At 39.4% G+C, this 25043-nt stretch overlaps 2 protein-coding genes across 3 annotated transcripts; one reads left to right on the top strand and one right to left on the bottom strand.

Moving 5' to 3' along the window:
• Positions 1-13708: 13708 nt before the first annotated feature.
• LOC306987866 (intelectin-like) lies at positions 13709-18248 on the top strand (the record flags this gene model as incomplete). The annotated part of the gene is made up of 7 exons (XM_079592468.1): positions 13709-13760; positions 15990-16189; positions 16275-16514; positions 16645-16803; positions 16881-17001; positions 17297-17400; positions 17615-18248. The coding sequence occupies 7 exons, from the start codon at positions 13709-13711 to the stop codon at positions 17765-17767; spliced, it is 1029 nt and encodes a 342-aa protein (XP_079448594.1). The 3' UTR covers positions 17768-18248.
• Positions 18249-18963: 715 nt separating this feature from the next.
• On the bottom strand, positions 18964-24041 carry anxa2b (annexin A2b). Of its 2 annotated transcripts, none has more exons than XM_079604801.1 (13): positions 23906-24041; positions 23076-23130; positions 22810-22903; positions 22010-22104; positions 21740-21853; positions 20961-21051; positions 20809-20888; positions 20584-20643; positions 20336-20429; positions 20155-20250; positions 19793-19851; positions 19545-19667; positions 18964-19395 (listed from the first exon to the last, which is right to left on the bottom strand). In XM_079604801.1, the coding sequence occupies exons 2-13, from the start codon at positions 23124-23126 to the stop codon at positions 19336-19338; spliced, it is 1017 nt and encodes a 338-aa protein (XP_079460927.1). In that variant the 5' UTR covers positions 23127-23130; positions 23906-24041; the 3' UTR covers positions 18964-19335. The 2 variants fall into 2 exon arrangements, with proteins under 2 accessions (XP_079460927.1, XP_079460926.1); XM_079604800.1 differs by lacking the exon at positions 23906-24041 and adding an exon at positions 23495-23735 and having other exon boundaries at positions 19105-19395.
• Positions 24042-25043: the final 1002 nt, after the last annotated feature.

Below are 25043 nucleotides of genomic sequence, written 5' to 3'. Positions count from 1 at the left end.
ATCTGATTATTTAACTAAATGCAAACAGCAGGCTTCATGTTTCCTAAAGTCTGTGAGGTACAGATGGACACACACAAAGGGCAACTGTACCTCGATGTGAGCTGTACTATTTAGGTCAAAGCAAATCAAACAGAACAAGCTGAAGCTGAATAGAATGATTTATTCAAGCAGTGGCAGCTGATTGCCGTGACAACAGATTGCCTCCTGGTAAAGTTCCATTACAACAAACAAAGCTCTCAGGAACTCATAAACCGTCGGATTCATGACACAGTGTTTGAATAAAGTTCTGATGGTTTAATTACAGGCTCATTATTAATGTTTACATTTCTGATCATCAGTGGGAAGTTTGGCCATTGATCAATTCTCAATTTAAAAGTAAATTGTTTATAAATAAAACGGTTTTTTTTAAGCAATTGCCCTGTTATAGAATGTCATGAATTTCAGTGCAAACCTTTGGAACAGTTTTCCCAATTCACTATCAAGAAGAAAAGTATATTTGTATAGAATATTTACTTCAAGGAGTCACCATGACGCATAAATATAGTGGACACTTAAGTCACACTTAAAAATGGTTGCATTAGATGAAATATTGAAGGGGTGGTTGAGTATGATTTGATTTCACTTTTCTAACTTTAGTTAGTGTGTAATGTTGCTGTTTGAGCATAAACAACATCTGCAAAGTTACAACGCTCAAAGTTCAAAGCAAAGGAAAATATTTGCTTTTAAAGAAAAGGACTACAACAAACGGCTGGTAGGGACTACACAACATTCCTCCCGGGTTAGTGACATCACCAACCCTAAAATGTACATAAAGCCCGCCCTGGGAACACGCAGTCCATGTTGAGAAGAGGAAAAGTTGTTGTACAAGAGTACATTTGTGAGTCAGCTCAAACTTAAGCATCCACAAAATTTCCACATGCTAGAGAAAGTCACTCTGTGTGCATCTCACAACAGTTCCTATACCAGCGATTTATAGATTACCATGACAGAATATCCTAATTGAAGATAGTTAACTCCACATCATCAGCAACATAAATTCATCAACTAACCATTCAGAGACGTCCTGTTGCATTCTACATGTTGTCATTTCTTCTTGAGTCTCTCCATTTTCGTCTGACTCCGTTTTAACATTAAAGGCAGAACAGTTTCTGTCATTTTAGTGTGTCTGCGTTCAGCTGCCAAGTGCCAACACACATGAGCTCTTGAAACCCCGCCCTCTGCAGCAGCTCATTTGCATTTAAAGGGCCAGGCACAAATGGTGCGTTTTTGCAAACCCTCAAAATGTGCCAACTTTAACATGCTATATAAAATGTGGGGTATTTTGAGCTAAAACTTCTCACACACACACACACACACACACACACACACACACACACACACACACACACACACACACACACACACACTCTCTGGGGACATCAGAGATTTATTTTACATCTTGTGAAAAGGGCATTTTACCACCCCTTTAAATTTTTCCAATTACTTTTAAACAAACTGATCTCAAAAGTATTTTTTTTGTGAAATCAGTTGACATCAAGAGAAGAGTAACAGAATGAACACTGGTGAATTTGCATTAAAAGTCTGCTTGTGCTATTTCTATTTCTTTTAAATAAACCTCTTGATATTTTGATACCATATAGCCTAACATTCAAACATTTTTAAGCAAGGTTTGTAGGTATCAAAATACCTTCTGTGACTGTTTATTTAAAATCATACAAAATGTGCTCCCAAAAAAATGTGCTCCCTTTTTGTCTTGTAAAAAATGTATAATTTCTGGTTCAAAATTAGAGCAAAATTACCATATTGAAGGTATGCTGAAGTTTCATGTACACTGTACTGTGGTCACCATCCTGAAATGATTTGATTTTATATTTCTGGGTCACGGTGCCCACTCCTGACTCATTAAAACACCCAGAAAGACCCCAACTCAGGACAACAAGAGACAGTTACAAGGGTAAAATAAGACTGGAGTAAAGCCTCTTACTGAAAAAGAGAAAGACTCCCACCCTAGAGCTCCACAGGACTGAAGAGGGGGCGGTGTCAACATCACATTGTTTATTGGAGTGGTAATTCAGAGCTTGGTGGTCTAATGCGCTTGTGAAGCACTTTTAATTTTACCAAGTTTGCGTTTGAAAGGAACAACGGGTAGCTTTCATTCACAGGTAGCTTTGAAGTCTATACAAGAGGTTCTGACATAGTCAGTCCCTAAAAGTCTGAAACAGAGAACAAACCTCCCAGCTTTCCTTGGACTTGCCACCAAGTAGAAAATCCTTATCACTATCTTTTTCCAGCTGTAGGTTGGAGTTTAAGAGTGGATCAAAAGCGGGGACAAAGCAGTATTTTTCATTGAAATTCATGATTTTAAAAAATTATACATTTTGAATATGCTAAAGTGTTTATTATACCATTGCACAAGCACACACACACATATATATAATGATCTTCTCTGGGCTCAGATTAGGACTATTTGAGTTTGTATTCACTGATTATGGTTTTTCTCTCCCTCTAGTGGTCATAATAACTGCTCTTTCAAACTTGGTAATCCAATGCAAAAAATTTGATAAACCGATCAATGGCTGACAGATGAAGTGTTACACCAATGTAGGGTAACATAACAGAGAAAGTAAACTATTGACATCAGAGGCATGTGACTGCAGATTAATATTTTATAAACCGCTGATAAATATAAAATATTCAAATACATCTGTCAACGATACCTGATTTTCTGAGTATCGTTATTATTCAATCTTATGTTGTGATCCAGTTAAAAAAGAAATTAGGATATAAATGCCCTGAAATGAATTAAATAAGATCTACTGTATTTTTTCTTAAATGAGCATTTAAGATTCAAAATCTGAAATTACTTCCTTCCTCTATTTTTGTAGTGAAGAAAACCACTTTGTACTTTCGAGAATCCAGCCTCCGATTGAGGAGAAAATAAATGGGGTGTGTTCTTTACATGCCATAATTCTTTAAAGTTAAACAACCATAAAGGCTAAGAACTCTGACCTTCACCATCTAACTAAGCAAGAAAAGTCAATGATGTGTGAAGGCCCCACTCTCTCGTCATATACTGATTATGATAAAATATGTTTCAGCCTCACGAAAAATAACCGTATGTCATCCATGACAACACGGGGCCAGATTTCAACGAGACCCAAATTTCTTCACCACTAAAATGTTTTACTGTCGGCTGTAAAGCTCAAACTGATCTGGCATGGGACTCTATTCATTGGACATTGTTAGACCCTCCATTCTACAACATTTCATGTTCTATAAATATATATATATATGCCTTATATATACTTTTAGTTTGTAGTCTGTACTACTTTTATCGTATCGCTTTTGCTCTGTCAGATAACCTAAAAATGAAATCAAGTCAAATGAATAATTGTATTTAGTTCAGAAATATGATTTAATATCACTAAATCAACTTGACTACATAAGCTTAACAAATGCTGGTTACATTATCCACAGTGTAGATTATGCTAAATAACATTGTTTAAAAGTAACCAGAACAGAACATAAAGTGTGCTAACAATTCACATTTCATATTTAGATTTACTAATGAATTGATCACAAATAAAAAAAAAATCAGTTAGAAAAAAAAGCTCAATTCACCAATATGTTTTTTTTTTTTTTGTTGCAAGAATAAACCTATTTTACATAGGCTATTAACATTTGAATATGTATCCAACATTTCTATTTTAGCACTTGCTTGGTTAACAAATAACTGACAGACGGAAGAAGCCGATAGGTCTGTGGAGCGTCTCCGACTGCCTTTGTAGAGGAGCCATGATGCAGAGGGTGCCATGCCTGCCGAGGGCTCCCCGAGGCCATGCCTCCCTCTCCATCACTGCCATATGTTTGCATACTTACACAAACATATGAGCTTTGCACCCTGTTTGGCTCCGTTAGCATGTATCATTACCCGTTTGGCAGGACAAAATATAGAGCGCATGGTGGCCTAATTTAACTGCTTGGTGGATTATGTTTAAATTTTAAGATGTTGCTTTAAAAACAAAATCAAGATTGCTTTTTACTGAGCTAACACTGGAGGTGATGGATGTTTTATTTGTCGATATGACTTCCACAAAAGTGAAATAAGAAAAAAATCTTTTGTAATGAGAAGTCAAATTGCAATGAGCCATGCTCGAACAATAAACCTGGCTGTGAAGTGCCTGATGTTTTATTCACTCTTATTGCAGGAAACAAGAGGATCTTCTTTCATTATCAAGGGTCATTTACAATACCATAACGCATTTTGACGCTAGGGAAACCGTCCCATGATAAATTCTTTGCCGTGCCCTTCACAGTTGTCATAGCAGGACCATAAACAGCATTTATAATAATCTAGCAGGGCGGCGCACCCAGCTCGCTGATTAGCATGCAGAAGACGAGGGGATGGGAGAAGTGACAGAGGCCACGGAGCTCATTGATATATCCTCATTGTTCTTCATCAGAAACACCATGAGTGGTGCAGAAAAGAAAACACACATCAGTAATACTTTTGGGGATCACAGAGTCTTTTTGGAATTATTCCTCTTGTTTTTGTAGTGAAAAAGATGTAAGAGGCTGTACCTGAATCTGAATTCAATAATTGTGAAATTATACAGAAAAAACGTCTCAGGACTGCTTGACTGCTTAAAAAGAACAGTTATGAGCAGTTATGCTGTTAAATTGGGAATGTTTGAGGTAAAGAATTGCTTTATGACATCTAAAAACTAACATTTATCTTCAAAACTTTTGTCATACAGCATATAGAGTCATAACTCTCAAAGCGATAGTTCACCCCCAAAAAAACTAATCTTGTTTCAATAATAACTCATAATTATATATCGCATCATTTAAATATAATTAACATCCATACAACTGAATCAATGTAAATCGTCTCTTCAACACTTCTTTTCTTCAATTTCGGCTTCCTAATTTTGGCCACCCATTAGCCCACAAAGTATTAATAAACATGCTTCACCACATTATGCTATTATAATCATTTTACATGATAATGGACTTCAATCTCTTTCTGGTCAGACGTTAACGCTGACTTGAAGATTTTTTTCTTTTTTTGTGTGTGTGCTTTAAGCATCTTAAATTCATTATGTAATTCCTTTCATGGATTGTACAATGTTCACCAAAGTATTTCCTGAGATGTTATTCTGTTTGTTGTGGCAAGACTGTTTCGTAAAGAAAACAAAGGACAAAAAAGTAATTAAGTTCTGTAATAAAATCTCAAGCATCATAACACGCAACATTAAATACCCATCCGACTCCATCAATTACTCCAAGAGCACACACACACACACACACACACACGCACGCGCACACACACACACACACACACACACACACACACACACACACACACACACACATCCGCTAATTCAGCACTCTGTTTTAATAAACAATAACAAAATTCAGTAATTGGTACCACCCAAACCTTGAATTGCCATACTAGTTTTAAACGTGATGGAGAGCCTGAAAGATAAAAAGGCTGAAAGCATTAAGACATGTCTGAATCCAAAGTTTCCTTTCCTTAAAAGTTAAGGCAGTTAAGCCTTTGGTTTTGGACACAGCCTAGAAATATACAAAAGTTATGTTAGTGAACACTTTTTTAAACTCTATATTTCCACTTTAGCGAGGGGCTATTCACAATACTTTAGTATGGAGGGAGGCACAGACACAGACACAACTTAAAGAAGTATAAATCACATAGTAAGTAGTATTTTTAAAAAAAAAATTTTTACAAATGAATCAAGTGACAGTAAAGATTTTTTAGAATGTTACAAAATATTTTTATTTCAAACAATTAAAAAAATATTTATAAACTTTTTTAAACTTTTTATTCTACAAATAATTTTGAAGAAAATGTATCACAACTGTTTTCAACATTGATAATAATAAGAAATGTTTCTTGAGCTCCAAATCAGCACATTAGAATGATTTCTGAAGGATCATGTGACACTGAAGACTGGAGTAATTCAGCTTTGTCAATAATTGCATTTTAAAATAAACATAGTTAATTAACAATTAACAGTTATTTAAATAAATGCAGACTTGGTGAGTATAAGATTTTTTTTTTTTTTGTAATGGTACTTTTGAACGGTAGTGTGTTTACATTATTTTCTTTGCTAATTATTTTTCATTTTACTGTAATACTGCTTTAAAGTACTTCCCCTGAAGCACAGGCATTGAACTATGCAGATCACTGATAAAACTAGAATCAGTCTTTACAGTAAGAGGTCGGCTGACACACGAGAAGGACATCGTGCATGGCCTCTGCATAAGTTTACTTTGTTTTGGTTTTGGAAGGAAGCAGGATTGTTCACTGAGGCAGGGCATTTATCTTATATTCATCAAAGGCCGCCCACATAACAAACAGCCGTACTTGTTTGATTTTATAAATAATTGAAGTCTACAGGGAGTCATATTGTTTTAGGCCTAAATCTGTTGTTTACTGATAGTGTGTATGTAACAGCACCATTGCAGTGAGTGTGTTTGGATAGAGAGAGTGAATGAGAGAGAGAGAGAGAGAGAGAGAGAGAGAGAGAGAGAGAGAGAGAGAGAGAGAGAGAGAGAGAGAGAGAGAGAGAGAGAGAGAGAGAGAGAGAGAGAGAGAGAGAGAGAGAGAGAGAGAGAGAGAGAGAGAGAAACTCACCCAGGGCGGAAGCGCTTGGCGCGGAAATGAAAGCGTCTCTGTTTGCAGGCTGAGAGAGAGCACTGCACTCTCTTCATGGCCACGGGGCAAACGCAAGTCCCCAACGAGCACTCAACACAACAGTGACAGAGAGGCATCAAACAACCCATCTGAAATGAGAGAGTAAATATAAATGAAACCAGTATGTTTTTTCTAAACATTCTGCATTTATAAATCTCTGTAAGAAGGGTGAAACATGATCTTAATTATTAGTTAGCAAGAAGCAAACTAATAATTGTATCACTTTTGATACATAACCACCTTTTATGATGACAGCTGTGTGAGTGACAGAGGCTTGAGGAGTTTCCTTCATTTGACATCCTCTCATTTTCATTCTGTCATCGTGTACACCTCATTCAAAATAAGAAATCGAGATATGACAATAAGTTGATTCTGTATTCTTTTTGTTCCTTCAAGTGCAAGCTTTCATAAAGCTGCAGGGCAGAAATGGGGGAAATCATATATTCATCTCTAAGAGCTCTGCGAGTTAACGTTCTTGGCCGGAACAACCTGTGCAGAAGTTTCAGTCTCCAAATCAATTATTAGCACTGAGGTTTTGACACGCTCAAGAGGAATCAACAACTAGCATTAAGAAAAGTACAAAGCTGATATAAACAACACCAAATGAACTCAAGGCACCCCATGTCTATAAATTATACATGCAATCTAGCAAAGGGCCGGTGTCACCAGAATAGGGGTCCATGACAGAATCACAGCATCTATATGTAAAACAGCAGAGGCCTACACAATGTTCTGGCTGCACTGCTTTAAAGTGCACATAATGAGATGCGTCTTCCCCCCAGTCTATCTGCTTTTATTTAAGCAATATTTAATGGACTCCATATAAATATAAATGTATGCTGCCTTTTACTGATTGCCTATTGGATTACACTAACTTATTCATTTTCTATTTTTTCAGGTGAATAGGTCATTTTCACTGACCCCACCACAAAATAATTTGACCCCATCATAAAAAAAGTTTTTTCCTTATAAAAAGACAATTTGTAACAAGCTGGAAAATGCACAATCTTAAAAAAAACGAATGTTTAGCCTAAGCTTGCAAGGTATTCAAAAATGAAGTGGTGGGCCTGGACCCTGGAAAAGTGGTGGGCTTGGACCGTGGATATGTGGTGGGCCTGGACTGTGGAGAAGTGGAGGGCCTGGACCGCGGACAGTGGAGAAGTGGTGGGCCTGGACTGTGGAGAAGTGGTGGGCCTGGACCGCGGACAGTGGAGAAGTGGTGGGCCTGGACCGCGGACCGTGGAGAAGTGGAGGGCCTGGACTGCGGACCGTGGAGAAGTGGTGGGCTTGGACCGTAGAGAAGTGGTGGGCCTGGACTGTGGAGAAGTGGTGGGCCTGGACTGTGGAGAAGTGGAGGGCCTGGACCGCGGACAGTGGAGAAGTGGTGGGCCTGGACCGCGGACCGTGGAGAAGTGGAGGGCCTGGACTGCGGACCGTGGAGAAGTGGTGGGCCTGGACCGTGGAGATGTGGTGGGCCTGGACTGTGGAGAAGTGGTGGGCCTGGACTGTGGAGAAGTGGAGGGCCTGGACCGTGGAGAAGTGGTGGGCCTGGACCGTGGAGATGTGGTGGGCCTGGACTGTGGAGAAGTGGAGGGCCTGGACCGCGGACCGTGGAGAAGTGGTGGGCCTGGACTGCGGACAGTGGAGAAGTGGTGGGCCTGGACTGTGGAGATGTGGTGGGCCTGGACCGCGGACCGTGGAGAAGTGGTTAGGGTTAGGGTCTGGACCGCGGACTGTGGAGATGTGGTGGGCCTGGACCGCGGACCGTGGAGAAGTGGTGGGCCTGGACTGTGGAGATGTGGTGGGTCTGGACCGCGGACAGTGGAGAAGTGGTGGGCCTGGACCGTGGAGAAGTGGAGGGCCTGGACTGTGGAGAAGTGGAGGGCCTGGACTGTGGAGAAGTGGAGGGCCTGGACCGCGGACCGTGGAGATGTGGTGGGCCTGGACTGTGGAGAAGTGGTGGGCCTGGACTGTGGAGAAGTGGAGGGCCTGGACTGTGGAGAAGTGGAGGGCCTGGACCGTGGAGAAGTGGTGTGCCTGGACCGTGGAGATGTGGTGGGCCTGGACTGTGGAGAAGTGGAGGGCCTGGACCGTGGATATGTGGTGGGCCTGGACCTTGGAGATGTGGAGGGCCTGGACCGCGGAGCAGTGGTGGGCCTGGACCGTGGATATGTGGTGGGCCTGGACTGTGGAGAAGTGGTGGGCCTGGACCGTGGAGATGTGGTGGGCCTGGACTGTGGAGAAGTGGTGGGCCTGGACTGTGGAGAAGTGGTGGGCCTGGACCGTGGAGATGTGGTGGGCCTGGACTGTGGAGAAGTGGAGGGCCTGGACTGTGGAGAAGTGGAGGGTCTGGACCGTGGAGAAGTGGTGGGCCTGGACCTCGGAGCAGTGGTGGGCCTGGACCGTGGAGAAGTGGTGGGCCTGGACCGTGGAGATATGGTGGGCCTGGACCACGGAGCAGTGAAGGGACTGGACCGCGGAGACACCGGCACAGACACCAGAACGGACACCGGAATGGAAACGGACACCGGCACGGACACAAGCAGGGACAGCGGCACACAGACATGAAACGTGGACACCAGCAGACACCGGCACGGACACAAGCAGGGACACCGGCACACAGACATGAAACACGGACACCAGCAGACACTGGCACGGACACAAGCAGGGACACCGGCACGGACGCCTGAACGGAAACGGACACTGGCAGGGACACCGGCACACAGACATGAAACACGGACACCAGCAGACACTGGCACGGACACAAGCAGGGACACCGGCACGGACGCCTGAACGGAAACGGACACAAGCAGGGACACCGGCACACAGACATGAAACACGGACACCAGCAGACACTGGCACGGACACAAGCAGGGACACCGGCACGGACGCCTGAACGGAAACGGACACTGGCAGGGACACCGGCACACAGACATGAAACACGGACACCAGCAGACACTGGCACGGACACAAGCAGGGACACCGGCACGGACGCCTGAACGGAAACGGACACTGGCAGGGACACCGGCACACAGACATGAAACACGGACACCAGCACAGACAACGACACAGGCACCGGAACGGAAACGGACACCAGCACGGACAAGACACAACGTAATTTTTATTTATTTTACATGGTTATATGAGACTCACCAACAGCGGATACACAAACAAAACTAGACAAGATACAATGGACAATTTTTGTGGGAAAAAAAACTAAAAAATTCAACAGGATTCTTTGATCAATGTAAAGAGCAAAAGAACAGCATTTATTTGACATGTATTTATAAAATCTAAACGCCTTTACTGTCACTTTAGATCAAATTAATGCATCCTCCTTGGTAAATAAAAATATTGATTACTTTTTAAAAAAATCCTTTTGAACGGTGGTGTAGCTCTAATATTATTTTTTGCAGTTGTGTGGTTACAGTGACTGTTTTCCTAAGGCAGGGAGGGATGCCATTCACTGGCTGTCTTCACCCTAATTACTCAGCTGAATAATTGAAATTAAAATAGCCACCACATCTAGCACCACAAGGATGGGATCGTTCACCTCCGATAGCACCCGCACATCAATAATCAGATTATCAGTGGGCCATGGATAAACAGAAATAGCTGGCCTTAGCATATTTAAGAGCTACTTTAGCCGGCTGCTATTAACTCATCTCCCTGGTTATTTATGTCCTCTGCTTCTTAATAAGACTCTTGGCAATATTATTCTAATTATGTAAGTCCAATCAGCAGTATTGCATGTCTGGCCTCATTTACATTTGCCAGCACTTTGTCTTTCACACTGTGATACTAATTCAATGAGACGTCTAATGTTTACGTTATATGTGGCCTGCAGAGTTTGGCCTCCTCTACCCTTCCAGTCCATTAGAATCGCTGTGTATGTGCCTGTGTATGTTGTGCCTGTATGATTGGGTTTGTCTCTGAGCACATGACTGATTGATCAGGGTTGCTCTATGGCACAATTGAGTTTGCTTTGAAATACAAATATGTGTTTAGTTCTGTGAGGGTGTGCTGGCGGGCTTTTCTAGACGCCTGCCCATAGCAATTATAGCCTGTAGCTGTTGTAAACAAGTTTAATTTCACGAAAAATGATCGCCTGTAAACATCTACAAAAAATATCAGATGAATGTGTTTTGAGATTTATTAAGTGATTAGTATAATAAAATCAACTCACCCTATCCATGTTAAAACCAATACAATTCTTACAACAGCTGATGCCATCACAAAATAGATTGTATATAAGCATATAGATTTTGTTCATAATAAAATGTAACATTTTTGGAGCTTTCGGGGAAAAAGGAGAGGGAAATGAAAGGAGAGAGGGAAACCAGAGAGAAGCAATGACAACATCCTCATTGCTCTATCCCCTGTGCTTCTGAGGAATGACATTAATCTGGAAGATTAAAAACTGTCACGTCTGATGATGTACTGCCATCCACCTTCAGAAAACACACAGCAGTGCACACTCTATTATTCATGCTCTTTCAGACTGTGATCATAACAATATAGTTGACCTGGAGGACTCAATTACAATAACCGAGGGTCAGAAATGTCGACAAGGTGTGTGGCAGTGGACTGTATGCACAAGTTCAACAAATGATCAAGATAGCAAATACCTTATGTTCAATTGACAAATACACACATCACATTCTTTTCTGCCATTCTTATCAGCATTCTTAGTTCCCCTGGTTCAAGCTGTAATTTTACCTCAACTTGAGATCATTAAGATTATGGGCCTTTAATAACATTAGGCTATATATTAGACCTATATAATCTATATGCAATTAAATATTGAAATATTGAAAAATGTACTTTAAAAAAACGTAAACATACAAATAAACCGGCCAGGACAAACAGTTTATTTTGTACATTTTATTCAAATTCAACTTTATACAAAGAGTAGTATAGGAGCTGTCATAGCGATCCAATCTATGAATGTTAAAGTTTATTGTGGCTTTGTTATAATTAAATCGCCTTTTAAGTTTTAATAAAAAATAAATCAGTTTGTCTGCTAGACTAGAGAATGTAAGGCAGCTTGGAAGATCTGCTCCGAAGAGTTGGAAAGGGCAATTCAATAGTTCAAGTTAACCTACTGCCCTCTTGTGGCAGTAGGCCATACAGCCAGTAAAGTGTTACACATCAAATATGCTTCTTCAGCCTTTTTTTTTCTTTTTCTTTTTTGAAAATGACTAAAGATTTAGCTCGGGTCAGTCAGGCAGGTCATTCCATCAGCTTGGAACAGTCAAAGTAAAGGTCAGTGAACGTGATTTTGTGTCTCTTCTTGCTTTGTAACACAAGCTTCTGGGGGGCACACAGGTCTGAAGTAGGCTAGTGAGTTTAGGAATAGGGGTGCATAGCCAGTGGTTGTGCTCAGTTAATAACAATTTAACAAGTGATATAATAATGTATAATTACTATAAAGTAATCATTAATTTTCTTGTATAATTAAATAAAAAAAATGATTAGCCATTTAGAATATGCGATTCAGAGATGAAGGCTATTATACTAATGTTGTCCACTAGAGGGGGCCACAGGATAGCAAATCCTTTTAAGATCTCAGTTTAAACACTGAAAAATGTTCAATAAATTGCCTTGTTGTAAAAACTCGCATATTCATTATAGTTTCATAAAGTTGAACAAAGCCCAATACAATAAGTTTGCAAAAACTGTGATCTCCAAAATACTTACAGACCATTCATTATTTTTTTCTTAATTTAATGATATTGAAAACATATTTGTAAAGTTGCAGGCATGAATGAAGGCCCTATGTCCAATTGAAGAAGAGACACAATATTATTTGTCTATAGTAGGCTAGCCTACATATAATAATACTTCCATAAAGTATTATAAAAAAAATATTTTAATTTCTTCTAAAGCACTTTGAATTACCACTGCTTAGCTTTGCATTTACTGAATGAGCACTGTGCCACTGTTCGTCCGACTGTTTGCACTGTATTTTATTTTCTAAACTGTTTTAATTATTCTTATTTATTTTATTATTTATGTATTTATTTCAATTTCTTCTATGTAAAGCACTTTGAATTACCACTGTGTATGAAATGTGCTATATAAATAAACTTGCCTTGCCTTGCCTTGCCTAAAGAGACACTTAAAGAGTCATATTTTATATGGAAAGAGACATATCCATTGAATAGCCTAACTATATCATCTACAAAAGCCATAGGCCTAGTCCTTGGACGCTGATGATCGCCTCAAGTTAAACTGCGTTGTTTCATTTACCTTCTGTGTTGTTGCCCACACTTTGGAAGGATACATCTATGCTGCCTTGCCTTCAAAAATCAATCAGATGAAGGTATCCCAGGAGCTAACATTGGATGCGTACGTGCCCCAGCAGCCCTCACCTCACGTTAGGCAGATGACCCGTTGCCTCGCTGCCTTATTAATCAAGTCATTTTATGAAAACAGAAGCAAACTTAACTGATTTTGTATTCTCAATATGGAGTCCTCAATTACTTATCCCGAGTAAGGGGGGAAAAATCCCATTAGGGGAAAGTTTAGAAAAAGACCCAAATATAGCCTATTCATATATGCCTGTTCATTCTTTTCTCACGTAAATAGAGTACAAAATTGTAACCTTTAAATATCACCATGAAAATGACTGAGTTGATTACTTACATCAAGACAAACAAAAGTTTTTGTTAATAAAAAGTTGTTTTTATTGTTTGTTAACATGGGCAAACGGAGCATAATCTAATAATTATGTGCTAATTTGCATAAATACCACAACAGATATAAACATTGGGTATAGTATTGGGTATAGTATAGCCAGGTGAAAATGTTGTTGAATCTTGTTGACATATAACAGTAAAAGACTTGTTAAGGTCTGAATGGAACTCATTTAGGCTACCCATGAGCATTAATACATAGAGGCAGGAAGAAGTACTTTAAACCAGCCTTTATTAATTATTATTGCAGAGATGGGGTATGGGGCTGGGTCCGTGGGACTGTTTCTAGGGGATGAGTCTGAGGGAAGAACATGAGACAAGGGTAAAGAGAATGCAGACAAAAGGTAGGTAAAAAAAAAAGGGAACCCCCAGAAACAGTCCCATGGACCCAGCCCCAAACCCCATCGCAGCATTTGTAAGTTTTCGAATGCAGCCAGAGAATTGAGATTTCCTTAGAGTTTGATTGGTTTCCGGGTCACTGGCTTGAGGACGTAGGAGCGAGGAAACGAGGAAGCATCAATTTGAGTATAGAGAAGCAACCTGTCAATTCGGACATAGGCTACTTCTTTTGTCCCACACACTGTTAGGTAAAGCAATGCAGCCAATGTTTTTTTTGCAGGGGCGGATCTACCGTGGTTGCACGGTGTGGCAACTACCACTCAAAAGCTTTGCCACCCTAATGCCACCCCAGAATTATCCCAGTAATAAAATTTGAAGTATACCGCAAAATAATGGCAAAAACACTATATTTGTCTTATAGCTGCACATTGTAGTCAGTTTCATTCAACAAATAACTGGGGGGAAAAAGACAGCAAGGCCCATTGTTTTTTCCATTTGTTTGTGAATGTGAATCGGAAAATGACCGCTTCTCGGCTAACTGAGAAATCTAATGCCGTCTGTAAATCAATAAGATCACGGAAACTAACAGCAGAGTTAGGTAAGAATCTTTAACTAGATTGAAGCATTTATGCTGGCTTGTCTTAAAGCCAACTTATCATCTTGTTTAAAAATGTAAAATAGCTTAATGTTGTTATGTCAGAATATGTAAATGTTCTTGGTGTTTACTAAAGTGGTTGCTGCTGGGGTGTTGTTGCTACAGTAAATGGTTTCTAGGGTGTTCTGGGTGACCTGCCCTTAAACTTGCAGTGTATGTCATTCAAGTAACCTATGCAATATTAACAAAATCATTTGTCTTCTGGATGTTCTCTAAAATAATTGCCAGGAAAATCAAGCGTAGTGTCAGTTCTGGCAGGTCACGTTAGTCAAGCTCGCATCAGCTGATCCACGTCTACCTATAGGAATACGACGCCTATCACTATAAGCTCTTTCAGTATTATCAGTGGCTATAGCGTTTCTCAGGAGCAAATTACCCTCCTCCATCCCCAGCTCCTCCTCTCGTGCAGTCAATATTTGGCATTCTGATTGCCCATTGAATCTGAATAAATTCTCGAATTATGTTGTAGGCCTTAAAAATCTTGAATTAATATATCTGCAATTCATTCATGTTGCTGCTCTCCCTGCTGTTATCCATGCTAGGCTGCATGGATGCGCCGGGAGTTCTTGCCCAGAACAGAACCATACTGGCAATCCAAACTCTACCAACGATAGTGGTCCTGACAGAAATACAGGATTATAGTATTATTTGACAATAAATTACTGTAGTAAAAAATGTACTGTAAAATCAATGCATACCGGGCATTGATCTTTTTTCACTGTGAATTCACATTATAAAGTTGTCTTTAACCATGCCACAGAAATGATATTATTTACCATAATAGTATTATCGTTCCATGGGATCATAGACTTTACTAAAATTTCTGATCTAGTCAAGTCAGAAGTATGACAAATGAAAACATTTGTTAAAACAAAGAATATAAAAATATAAAAAATAAGAATATAAAAACTAATATATAAAATAAGCTAATTGGCTGATTTTAAGTTATTCAAACTAATCTTTGCATGACGATTTACCAATATCTTGTTTCAAATTCATAAATGTGTGTTGATGGATCTTTCACAATAGTGAAACAACTGCTGAGATTTATCTTTGAAAGATATGACATCATCTTGCAACAGAACACTTTTTTTTTCTTATAAGCATCAACTAATGATGCACATTGCACAGATAACAATACAACAAAACGCAACATACAACAAAACGCATTGAATGCTGGGTACCTTCATAGTATCCACTAGAAATACATTATGATATTGGGGGGTTTTTTCCAGTAATTTTTATATTTTCCAATACTGTAAACTCTTAGTAAAACTAAGCTTTTTTTTTTAAGTGTACAATTGTAAAAACTGGACTAAAATAGGCAGTAAAGTACTGTATATTTTACAATAAAGTTCTGAAAATGCAGTTAGATACAAGGGAAGTCCTAATGTAAAAATACTGTGGATGTGTCACAACACAACACCAATCATCACTCAATCACTAGGATACGCACACTCGTTCCCAATCACCTGATTATTGACTCTCTGCACAATGCACTCCCTCATCACTACTCACTATATACACACATCACCTTCACCTCAGTGTCTGGTCTCATCAATGCTACATCGACATACAGACTCCTTACCTGAATACTCACCTGTGATCTTTCACGCCAGTATCCTGTCTCCTGTCTTCCGTTTGTCCTTCATCTATCGTCCTGTTCCAGTTTGCCAGTCATCTCAGCTCATCACCAGCTGCACAGAAACCCATCATCAGTCTACAGCCAGCTTAGTCACCATCGACAATCTCCAGTCACCTTCCACTCACCATCGCCTGGTTCCCACTGTTGTCTCTACCCTCTGCTTACTATAAAACCTGTGTGCTATAACTCACCTGTCTGTTCTCTTCTGTATCATGACAGAAGACCAGACCAACATGCAGAGCACGATTGACCCCAGCAGGGATGGTCCATCGGACGCAGTGGGTTCCTTCTACAATGCTCATTATACTTCGAGATGCAACCACAGCCAAACGTGCACTTATAGCCTTCATGATTTCTCTTCTATCTGGACACGCGCTGCAGTGGGCTCAATCTATCTGGACATGGGCAAACACAGTCACATTTGGAACTGCAGAGGCCTCTACAAGTGATGATTATAAGGTATTTTTATTAAATGTATGGTTTTACAGCAATAGTTAAATAGCAGCAACAGAAAGGACACTGAAATTCAGGACACAGATTCTACTTTTTGTAGAATCTGAAATGATAGTCTGTTTCCTTTCTGTCTCAGAATCCTGGATACTTTGACATTCCAGCACAAGATGTGTCTGTGTGGCATGTTCCTAATAATATGGATTTGGAATACTGGGCCGCTACCTCCGTCCTGCGATACCACACTGAGAATCACTTCTTAACTCTCCACGGAGGAAACCTTTTCAATTTATTCAAGGTCAGATACACTTTTGGGTTTGAAACATTCACGAAAATATTTTTTGTGAAATTACAAAACACATTTTTTTCCCCCAGAAATTCCCTGTGAGGTTTGGAATAGGGACATGCATCACTGATAATGGACCTGCCATTCCAATAGTGTATGATACCGGAAATGTGGATTACAACAAAAATCTATATGGTCCCAATTCAAGAAGTATGTTTTTCCCCCCAATTTATAATTTATTTAAGCAGCCAAGTCACTTAATAACAAATTCTTATTTACAACAACAGCCTGGCAATACCTCTTGAATGAATATTTTTCAAATAGTTTTAATGAAAGTGGCTTCATCAGTTGACAGTCAGAAAATCTGTGTATTATTAAGGGAGGTACAAGGCAAGGCATCATCATTGTTGAGATCCAATCCCTTTAATGAATGAAAGCCATTTCATGTGTTCATGGACATATCATGACATATTATCATCAATGATATTCTGTACATTTTTCCCAGCAAATTTTATGCCTGGATTCATCTCATTCAGAGTCTTCAATACTGAAAAGGCTGCCATGGCTCTTTGTTCAGGTGTCAAACCAACCGGCTGCCACACTGAACATGTGAGTTAAAATAATATTCTGGGTTATTTAAATAACTGTATATGGACAACATTTGTGACATGCTGTTAATCACCACAGACAATATTTCATACTACTGTGTGTATAAACAGTAAATACATTGATAATAAAACATTTACAATGAAAATAAATCAACTGCATTTGAATTTGAAGAAGTGTATGTCTTGTTGTTAGCAATGTCCTCATATTGTTGCAGTTCTGTATTGGTGGAGGTGGACACTTTCCTGAGGCGGTCCCGAGGCAGTGTGGGGACTTTGCGGGTTTCGACTTGGATGGCTATGGTACTAATGCAGGATGGAGTGCTTCCAAAGAGATAACTGAAGCAGCTGTGCTTCTCTTTTATCGCTGACACTCCGGATAATCTAAAATCGTCAGCTTCCTTTCCTTCTTTCTAAGATATTACACATTTATTAACACCTGAAATTTACATACACAATTATTTGCTCAAATGTATTTCTTTATGATAATATCTTCTATGTTGGTCTGTCATCTATGAATGCATATATGGGTTTGTAACTGTAAAAACAACCAAACCAGATTTATAGAGCTGTTTATTGAGCTTCGGCTATTTACATCTAGCACCTATCAATGTTCATGGTTTTCTTTTTACAACTGTTCAAACGTGGATACAAATGTATAATGTTTAAATAAAACCAGTGGGTTGTCAATACTGTTCAGACATCAGATTAAAAATGTACTTCAGTTTAACTTCTAGTCTACAAGATACTTTGACAATGTTTTATGAATACATATTGTGGAGGAATTTTTAAATGAATCATAATAGAGAAAAATGATGTGATGATGATGAGTAATTTGTCATGTTACCTTTACTATGTACCTATCCTATATAAACTGTTGCTGGGGGGATTCTCTATGAAATTTGTGAGATCCTCCCGGTCGTGATTAAAGCATATTCAAAGACATTTTCTGGAGTCTGTCTGGTTACTACTGCAAAACAGGTTAGTGGAACACCAGAGATCTTATTCCCAAGATAGCGTTCATAGGGGACGAGTCGTCGGAGGTTAGGATATGCTTGAGGATAAATTTGTAAACATCTATTAGGCGACGTTTGGGGTCGATTAAGTGACGTCCCAGGTAAACTAAAGTCAGGTGCGTAGGGGAATTTCTCCCACAATATTTATTATTTTTCCAGATATCCAAAAAGAAGCACCAGAAAACACGGCTGATTTATAGTTACAGAGGTCCCTGAGATGTGGAACTGTCTGAACCCTCTTGAGCAGCCTGTGGTCTCATTTACAGTGTATTGTTTAGACTGCAGCAGCTCAACTCTGCTCAGTGCCCGTGAAAACAAGTGTGTTCTGATTCACAGTAATGAAAAACCACACCCCTACAACAAGGTATACCCCCTGCAATGAAACAGCTATTCGGGGTGTCTTTAGAGCCCCTCCCTATAGCTGTCAGCTGCGCCCCAATTCAGAGGCTGCATCCTTCAAAGGCCGATTGCGTCACTGAGGCGCGACGAAGGCTGTTCCAATTCGAGGGCATCTTCAAATGCGACCTCCAAATCCGTCCTTCGTTTCCCATGCAATGAAGGATACACCAGATGGATCCTTCGCGGCCTTGCCTACCCCACCTCAGAATGTATTGCGCACCAGTGACAACAGGATTTTTGAGAGAAATTGCCTTATTTCACTGTATATTATATATATAATAAATGAATGTCCACTGAATGTGACCCACAATCTTTGATTACCCTCCGTGGCCATGGGAAAGTGAACAATTTACACATTCAAAACCATGTGTACTTACAAGTGTTTTTATTAATTTGAACAACAATTGAAAAAAACTTTATTCTGTATTCTTTTCACAAAGCATGCTTATAATAATACTGCATTTTAGCTAATTGTTTCGAAAGGTCACTGCTAGACATCTTCAGCAGAACATTATAGATTATGTTCAGTCATCTCCTCCACAGAGATTAAGTAGAGCTTTCTGGTAGTCACCCTTAGTGTGCTCCTGAAGAGAAAAAGACAATGAAAAGAGATTAAAGAGATTTTTATTAAAATGCTTCTTGAATGAAGGCAAACTAAGAGCAGAAAGAAAAGAAGAGGGTGATAATAACAAAACAAATAAGAAAGATGTACAGTATACAACTGGATACTTACTGAAATTGTCTGGTGCAGAGATTTTCCAAAATTCCTCTTAAACTCTGAGCGAATCTTCATTAGATCGACTTCACAGCGGGAGACGATGATGCGCGTTACTACCTTCTCTTTCACACTTTTACTCTGCGAACATCAAAATCGATAGAAGAAACTGACCCACAGAACTCAAATTTAGCCAATGTCATCTCCTTACATGTCAAATGACACGGTTAGATTTTCAAATGTGATATAGACAATTAGATACTCACCTTCATGGAGTCATTGAGTCTGCTGGCAAAATACAGATGTTTGTTCTCCAAGCACTCAACTGCAGAAAGACAGAGATCAATCGTAAGAAAAGGTTACAGGTTCTCTGACTTTGGTAGGAGACTCTCTTCAGTTCTCTTCTGGCTTCTTGCCACTAATGCATTTCCACAGGGCTTTCCACAAAATGTTCCTCACCAAACAGCTTGTGATTATGGTTAACAAGACATGATAAAGACATTCCCAAGGAAGGAGTAAGAGTGTGAAAGTGTTATTAAGCCAGCAGGCATAACCATCATCAAATCTGCCAAGCACATCTCTTAAGTTTGACGACAGCTTATATGAAGAACAGACAGCTGATAGATACCTAGTGTGAGGAAGGATTTTTCCAGATCTCCTTTCACCTCCTTTTTAATGCTCTCCTTAATGTCGTATGGGCTGTATCTCTTGTACCTTTCAAACACTGAGAAAAAGAGGCTTTTATTAGGTTGTTGCACAAAGGATGATCATGAGAGTTGACTTCTAATACATCTCTGTTCACTTGTCACCTTTCTGCAAATGTGGGACACTCCTCTCAGAGAAGATTGTAATCCAGGTGGTCACATCAGTTCCTTTTCGCTTCACTCCAGCATCATAAAGAGCCTAAAAATCGCCATAATGGACACAGGATTACAAAAAGTTAACTTGTTGGTTATTCCAGTGGTCATCTGAATGTACAATGGTTTATCATAATATTATTTTAAGCATGTTGAATAAGAGTCAGTTGAATTTCCTAAGTTTAAAGGGCTCTACTCACTCTTGCATCATTGTCAATCTTCTCATAGTCGACCACGCTACTTGGCTCCTCTCTCTTGGCCTGTGGACATGAATGAATACAGTATGAGCACAGCAATTCAGGATCTGCACTTTGCAGGCTATGTTGGCGGTAAAGGAATTACCAGTTACTTATTGGGAAATAAAGTGGAATTTGATCATAATTACCACAAATAACTCTGAGACATTTTTGGTTAATCTATGTTACCTGTACAAGGGCCAGGAGCAGCTTAGCGACATCACCAGATGTGTCTCCGGAAATATCTTTCTCTAACTCCTTCTTAAACACTGCAGGAGAAAAGGGGAAATGAATGCCAGTGTATTTGTGCTTTGCTTGTTATGCTTTTTAAGGGCACTCACTTTCTCTGTAAACCTTCTTGATTTCCATCAGCTCTTCTTTATTGCGAGAACACAGCACCTCATTTAGACTCTCCTCATCAGTGCCCAGACCCTGCAAAACACATGCATACCGTGAATACAACTCTAACGACATTTAGAATGTTATCAAATGTTTTCATTTTTAAATAAATGCGGTTCTTTTGAACTGTTTTTACTGTGATAATAATACAAAATCATTCTTGAGCACCAAATCAGCATATTAGAATGAGTTCTGAAGGATCTTGTGATACTGAAGACTGGAGTAATGAGGCAATTTTAAAATACACTAAAATAGAAAACAGTTAGGCTATTTTAAATTGCAATAATATTGTAAAATATTCATTTGAATTTTGACCAAATAAATGCAGCCTTGGTGAACATAAGAGACTTTCAAAACCATTCAAAAATCTTGCAGATTCCTAACTTTTGAACGGTAATATGTGAACGGTAATATATATTTGAACGGTAATATTCAAATAATATTCAATCATATTTGAATATTTGAAGAATATTTGAATAATATTCAAATATTCAATATTTGAACGGTAAAATTGACCAAATAAATGCAGCTTTGGTGAACATAAGAGACTTTCAAAACCATTCAAAAATCTTGCAGACTCCTAACGTTTGAACGGTAATATGTTTTGAACGGTAACAGGACAGAACATTTTTAAATATGGACCAGGAGCTGAATTTTAAAACAGGGGAGAGCAGAAAGCAAGCAGAGTTTTCATAAACGATTAGAGATCAATGCAACATACCTTCATTGATGATTTAATTTCAGAGGCATCATACTGTGCTGTGCTCTTCATCAACCCCACAATCAGATGCTCCAAAGAGCCTGAGAGCGCCCCCTTCAGGGCACTCACCAAATCCTACAACACAAACAGCCTCAGGTTGTTTGAAACTTTGATAGACAATATACAGTATGTACATACATATATTCAAATATAGTTTTCATTAAGGTTAGTAGATGATCCAGTTAAAACAGAAAATACAGATGTTTAAAATTAAATAATTATGGTGTGTACCTTCTTTGCACGTTTTTCATACTCAAACACAATTTCGCTCCTTTGTGAGCAACAGCGTTTTGTCAGAATGTCAATGATGGTCTGCTCATCAACACCTGAAGCGAGAATGAGAGGAGAAGATAGTGATTGAGAAAAAAAGCCAGAGAGCATTATTAAGATAAGGTCTTGAAGGACTAATTGCACCTTTTAATTTCCTAGTATAAAATCATTAAACAGTCATTAACTAATTTGACACTGACACTACTAGCATACATTTTTTTTAAAGAAACAGAGTGCACAATCCCAAGCACTTAAAAACATTGAAGGATGCATGACTCAAAAGTGGTGCAGCAAAATATTTATTAAATAGCAATGCTTGAGAGAACTGTTATGTTATTACTTTAATATGTATTATGTCTTACAAGGCAGTGCAACACAAACCCGTTTTTCTTTTTCTTTCTACTAAATTGTAATTATACTTCCGGATGCTATCTAAATACAAATCCCAAGATACTTACTCATATTTGCCAGTTAGCATTAGTTATTTACAAATACTATTTCAACAGAGAAGGGCTCAACGCCCATTGAATTGCAGTCTTAAATGACCACAAATCCTGTTTAAGGTATAGCCAAAACAGAAGGCCAAAGATAATTTAGTTTGCTAAGCAAATATAAAAAAACAATGAAAGAAATCTTTCCCTGAAACAATTATGAAATTACATTGAGGACTCATTTTTGTGTTCAACATGAAAGTTTGGAAAGTTCCTTTGCAAATGTTTGGGGAAAATGTGAAATATGTATGGCACTATACCCTATTTTACCTTTGGTTTTGATGGCTGTCTCTATTTTGGCTGCATCCTCTTCTGGGTTGAAATCAAATGCTGGTACCACCGTAGGGCATTTAGGTTCTCTCTCCTGAAAAAAAGACATAAAGAAATATAGAAATATAACTAGATAATATTCCGAACAGAATCAAAAATAAGTTTTGGCCAAAACGAATGATGAATCTTAATAGCCACCTTAACAAAGAAATGTACTTTGTTGCATTTTTGATAATACTGCATTTTATATTAGTTGTCATACTTACCCCTCCATAACTCAATGTAAGTTTCGTCAAAAACTCAGACACTAAAGCCATTTTCCTGCAGAGGACAGAGAACACGCAATCATCCAAGGTGAACAATGAGTAGAGGAAAAATGAGATGCAATCTGTGTTTTAAGCCACTGTAAAATACAACCTCGCCCATAGTTTCAAAGGTCTAAGTGATAGTTGTCATAGATACAGTGATTAGTGTGGCAGTGTAGATAAAGGCTTCAGTGTCATCACAGGCAATTATGTAAGTCAATAAGCCATTTTACTGGCCTTAAAGGTGTCAATAAGAAAGCTGTATGTTATTAATAAAGACTAAAGCTGTTTGGTGTGTTTTTATTTCTTTGCAGCCAACACAACAGCGGTTATAGCGCCCTGCAGTGCTAACAGGAAATCATTTTCCTTCTGAAGCATACATGAGGTGATTTGTGAAGGAGACAAGAAGGTTTGCTGGAACTTTGTTCAGGCGCACCCGGACGCACACCCATGACACATTCCACAGACTTCTGACCATCACACACACACACACACGCACACGCACACACACACACACACACACACACACACACACACACACACACACACACACACACACACACTCACACTCACACTCACACTCACACTCACGCACGCACGCACACACACACACGCGCGCACGCACGTACACACACACAGATACTGAACTAGAAAATGAAAAGTAGTAGCTACAATCAGAAACAAAAATGTCACAATGCTAAACTTTTGCTAATATTCACAATACTGCTGTAGTCGGTTTATGTTTCTCAGTCTAATCAGTGGAGCACCACAACAGATGACAAGATTCTTACCTTAGATGCTGTGGAGTGTGATGGTGTAGCTCTGGAGTTCCAGTTGTATCTCTCTCAATGGGACTACCTCTTAAATGCACCCAGCCAATGACTCACTGCCTCCTCCTATTAATCCACACCCACACCCACTCAAGATGCAGACCCAAAAGTCACTTAATAGTTATTCATTTACTTGGCTACACATTCCTTACAAAAATGGACCATGGTATTCACACTTTGTGACCAAACCTCATAGTTATTAGAGTTAAGGTTACTACTGTATAGCTAAAAAAAATTCAAACAGAACTTTGTATTAACCATCACTGGCATCATAAATACAAAACAGTTGTTGTTGTGTTGTTGTTTTATAATTTTACATTATTTGAAATTTACTATTTGTTTATATAAGTAACCGAGTACGTTTCCTTTCGAGAACAGTCACTTCGTATTGCGTAGCTATATGCAGTGGGGACGCAATGTAAAACGCCGCACCAAGTAACTGGCTGCACTGAAGCCCAGAACCCCTGGGCTCACAGAAACAAGCCAAACTATATATATATATACTGTCGGGTCTGAATCATATATATATGATTGTGTTAATAAGCTCAAAATAATATACTAATAGAGCGGACACCGTTGGGTCTGATTATGTATAGGAACCAAAAACAGCCAGGGGCTGGTTCATAGTAAGGGATAGTGTGCTTGTGAACAGTGGCATGATACATAGATGAGACCGGACTTCATCGGGTCTAATCATACAGAAAGGACCTTCGCCTGCAGGGAAGGAACCTCCATGTTTTAGAACCTCACAAATGTGGAGGGCGAGGACCAACCGGCCGCCGCATAAATGTCCTGAATAGGAAACCCAGAGGACCAAGCCCAAGACGAGGTCATGCCTCTAGTTGAATAGGCTCTAGTGCCTATAGGGCAAACCTGACCCACTGAGGCGTATGCCAGGGAGATGGCATCCACTATCCATCTGGACAGTCTCTGCTTCGTGACTGGAGACCCTTTGAATCGGACACCAAAGCAGACAAAGAGCTGTTCTGATAGCTTATAGGGTGCAGAACGCTCCAAATAGACCTTCAGAGCTCTAACAGGGCAGAGCAGATTAGCTTCCCCATCCTCATCGGAAGGGGGAAGAGCTAATAATGTAAAA

Source organism: Phoxinus phoxinus (assembly GCF_949152265.1).
Source record: "Phoxinus phoxinus genome assembly, chromosome: 2".
NCBI lineage: Eukaryota > Metazoa > Chordata > Actinopteri > Cypriniformes > Leuciscidae > Phoxinus > Phoxinus phoxinus.
This window is presented reverse-complemented; position numbering and strand designations above follow the sequence as displayed.

Coding starts and splice junctions, on each gene's coding strand:
- anxa2b (XM_079604800.1), bottom strand. CDS start 23,592: ATGGTCAGAAGTCTGTGGAATGTGTCATGGGTGTGCGTCCGGGTGCGC. Junction 22,904..23,075: donor TTACATTGAGTTATGGAGGG/GTAAGTATGACA, acceptor TCTTTTTTTCAG/GAGAGAGAACCTAAATGCCC. Junction 19,668..19,792: donor GACTCAATGACTCCATGAAG/GTGAGTATCTAA, acceptor TGATGTTCGCAG/AGTAAAAGTGTGAAAGAGAA.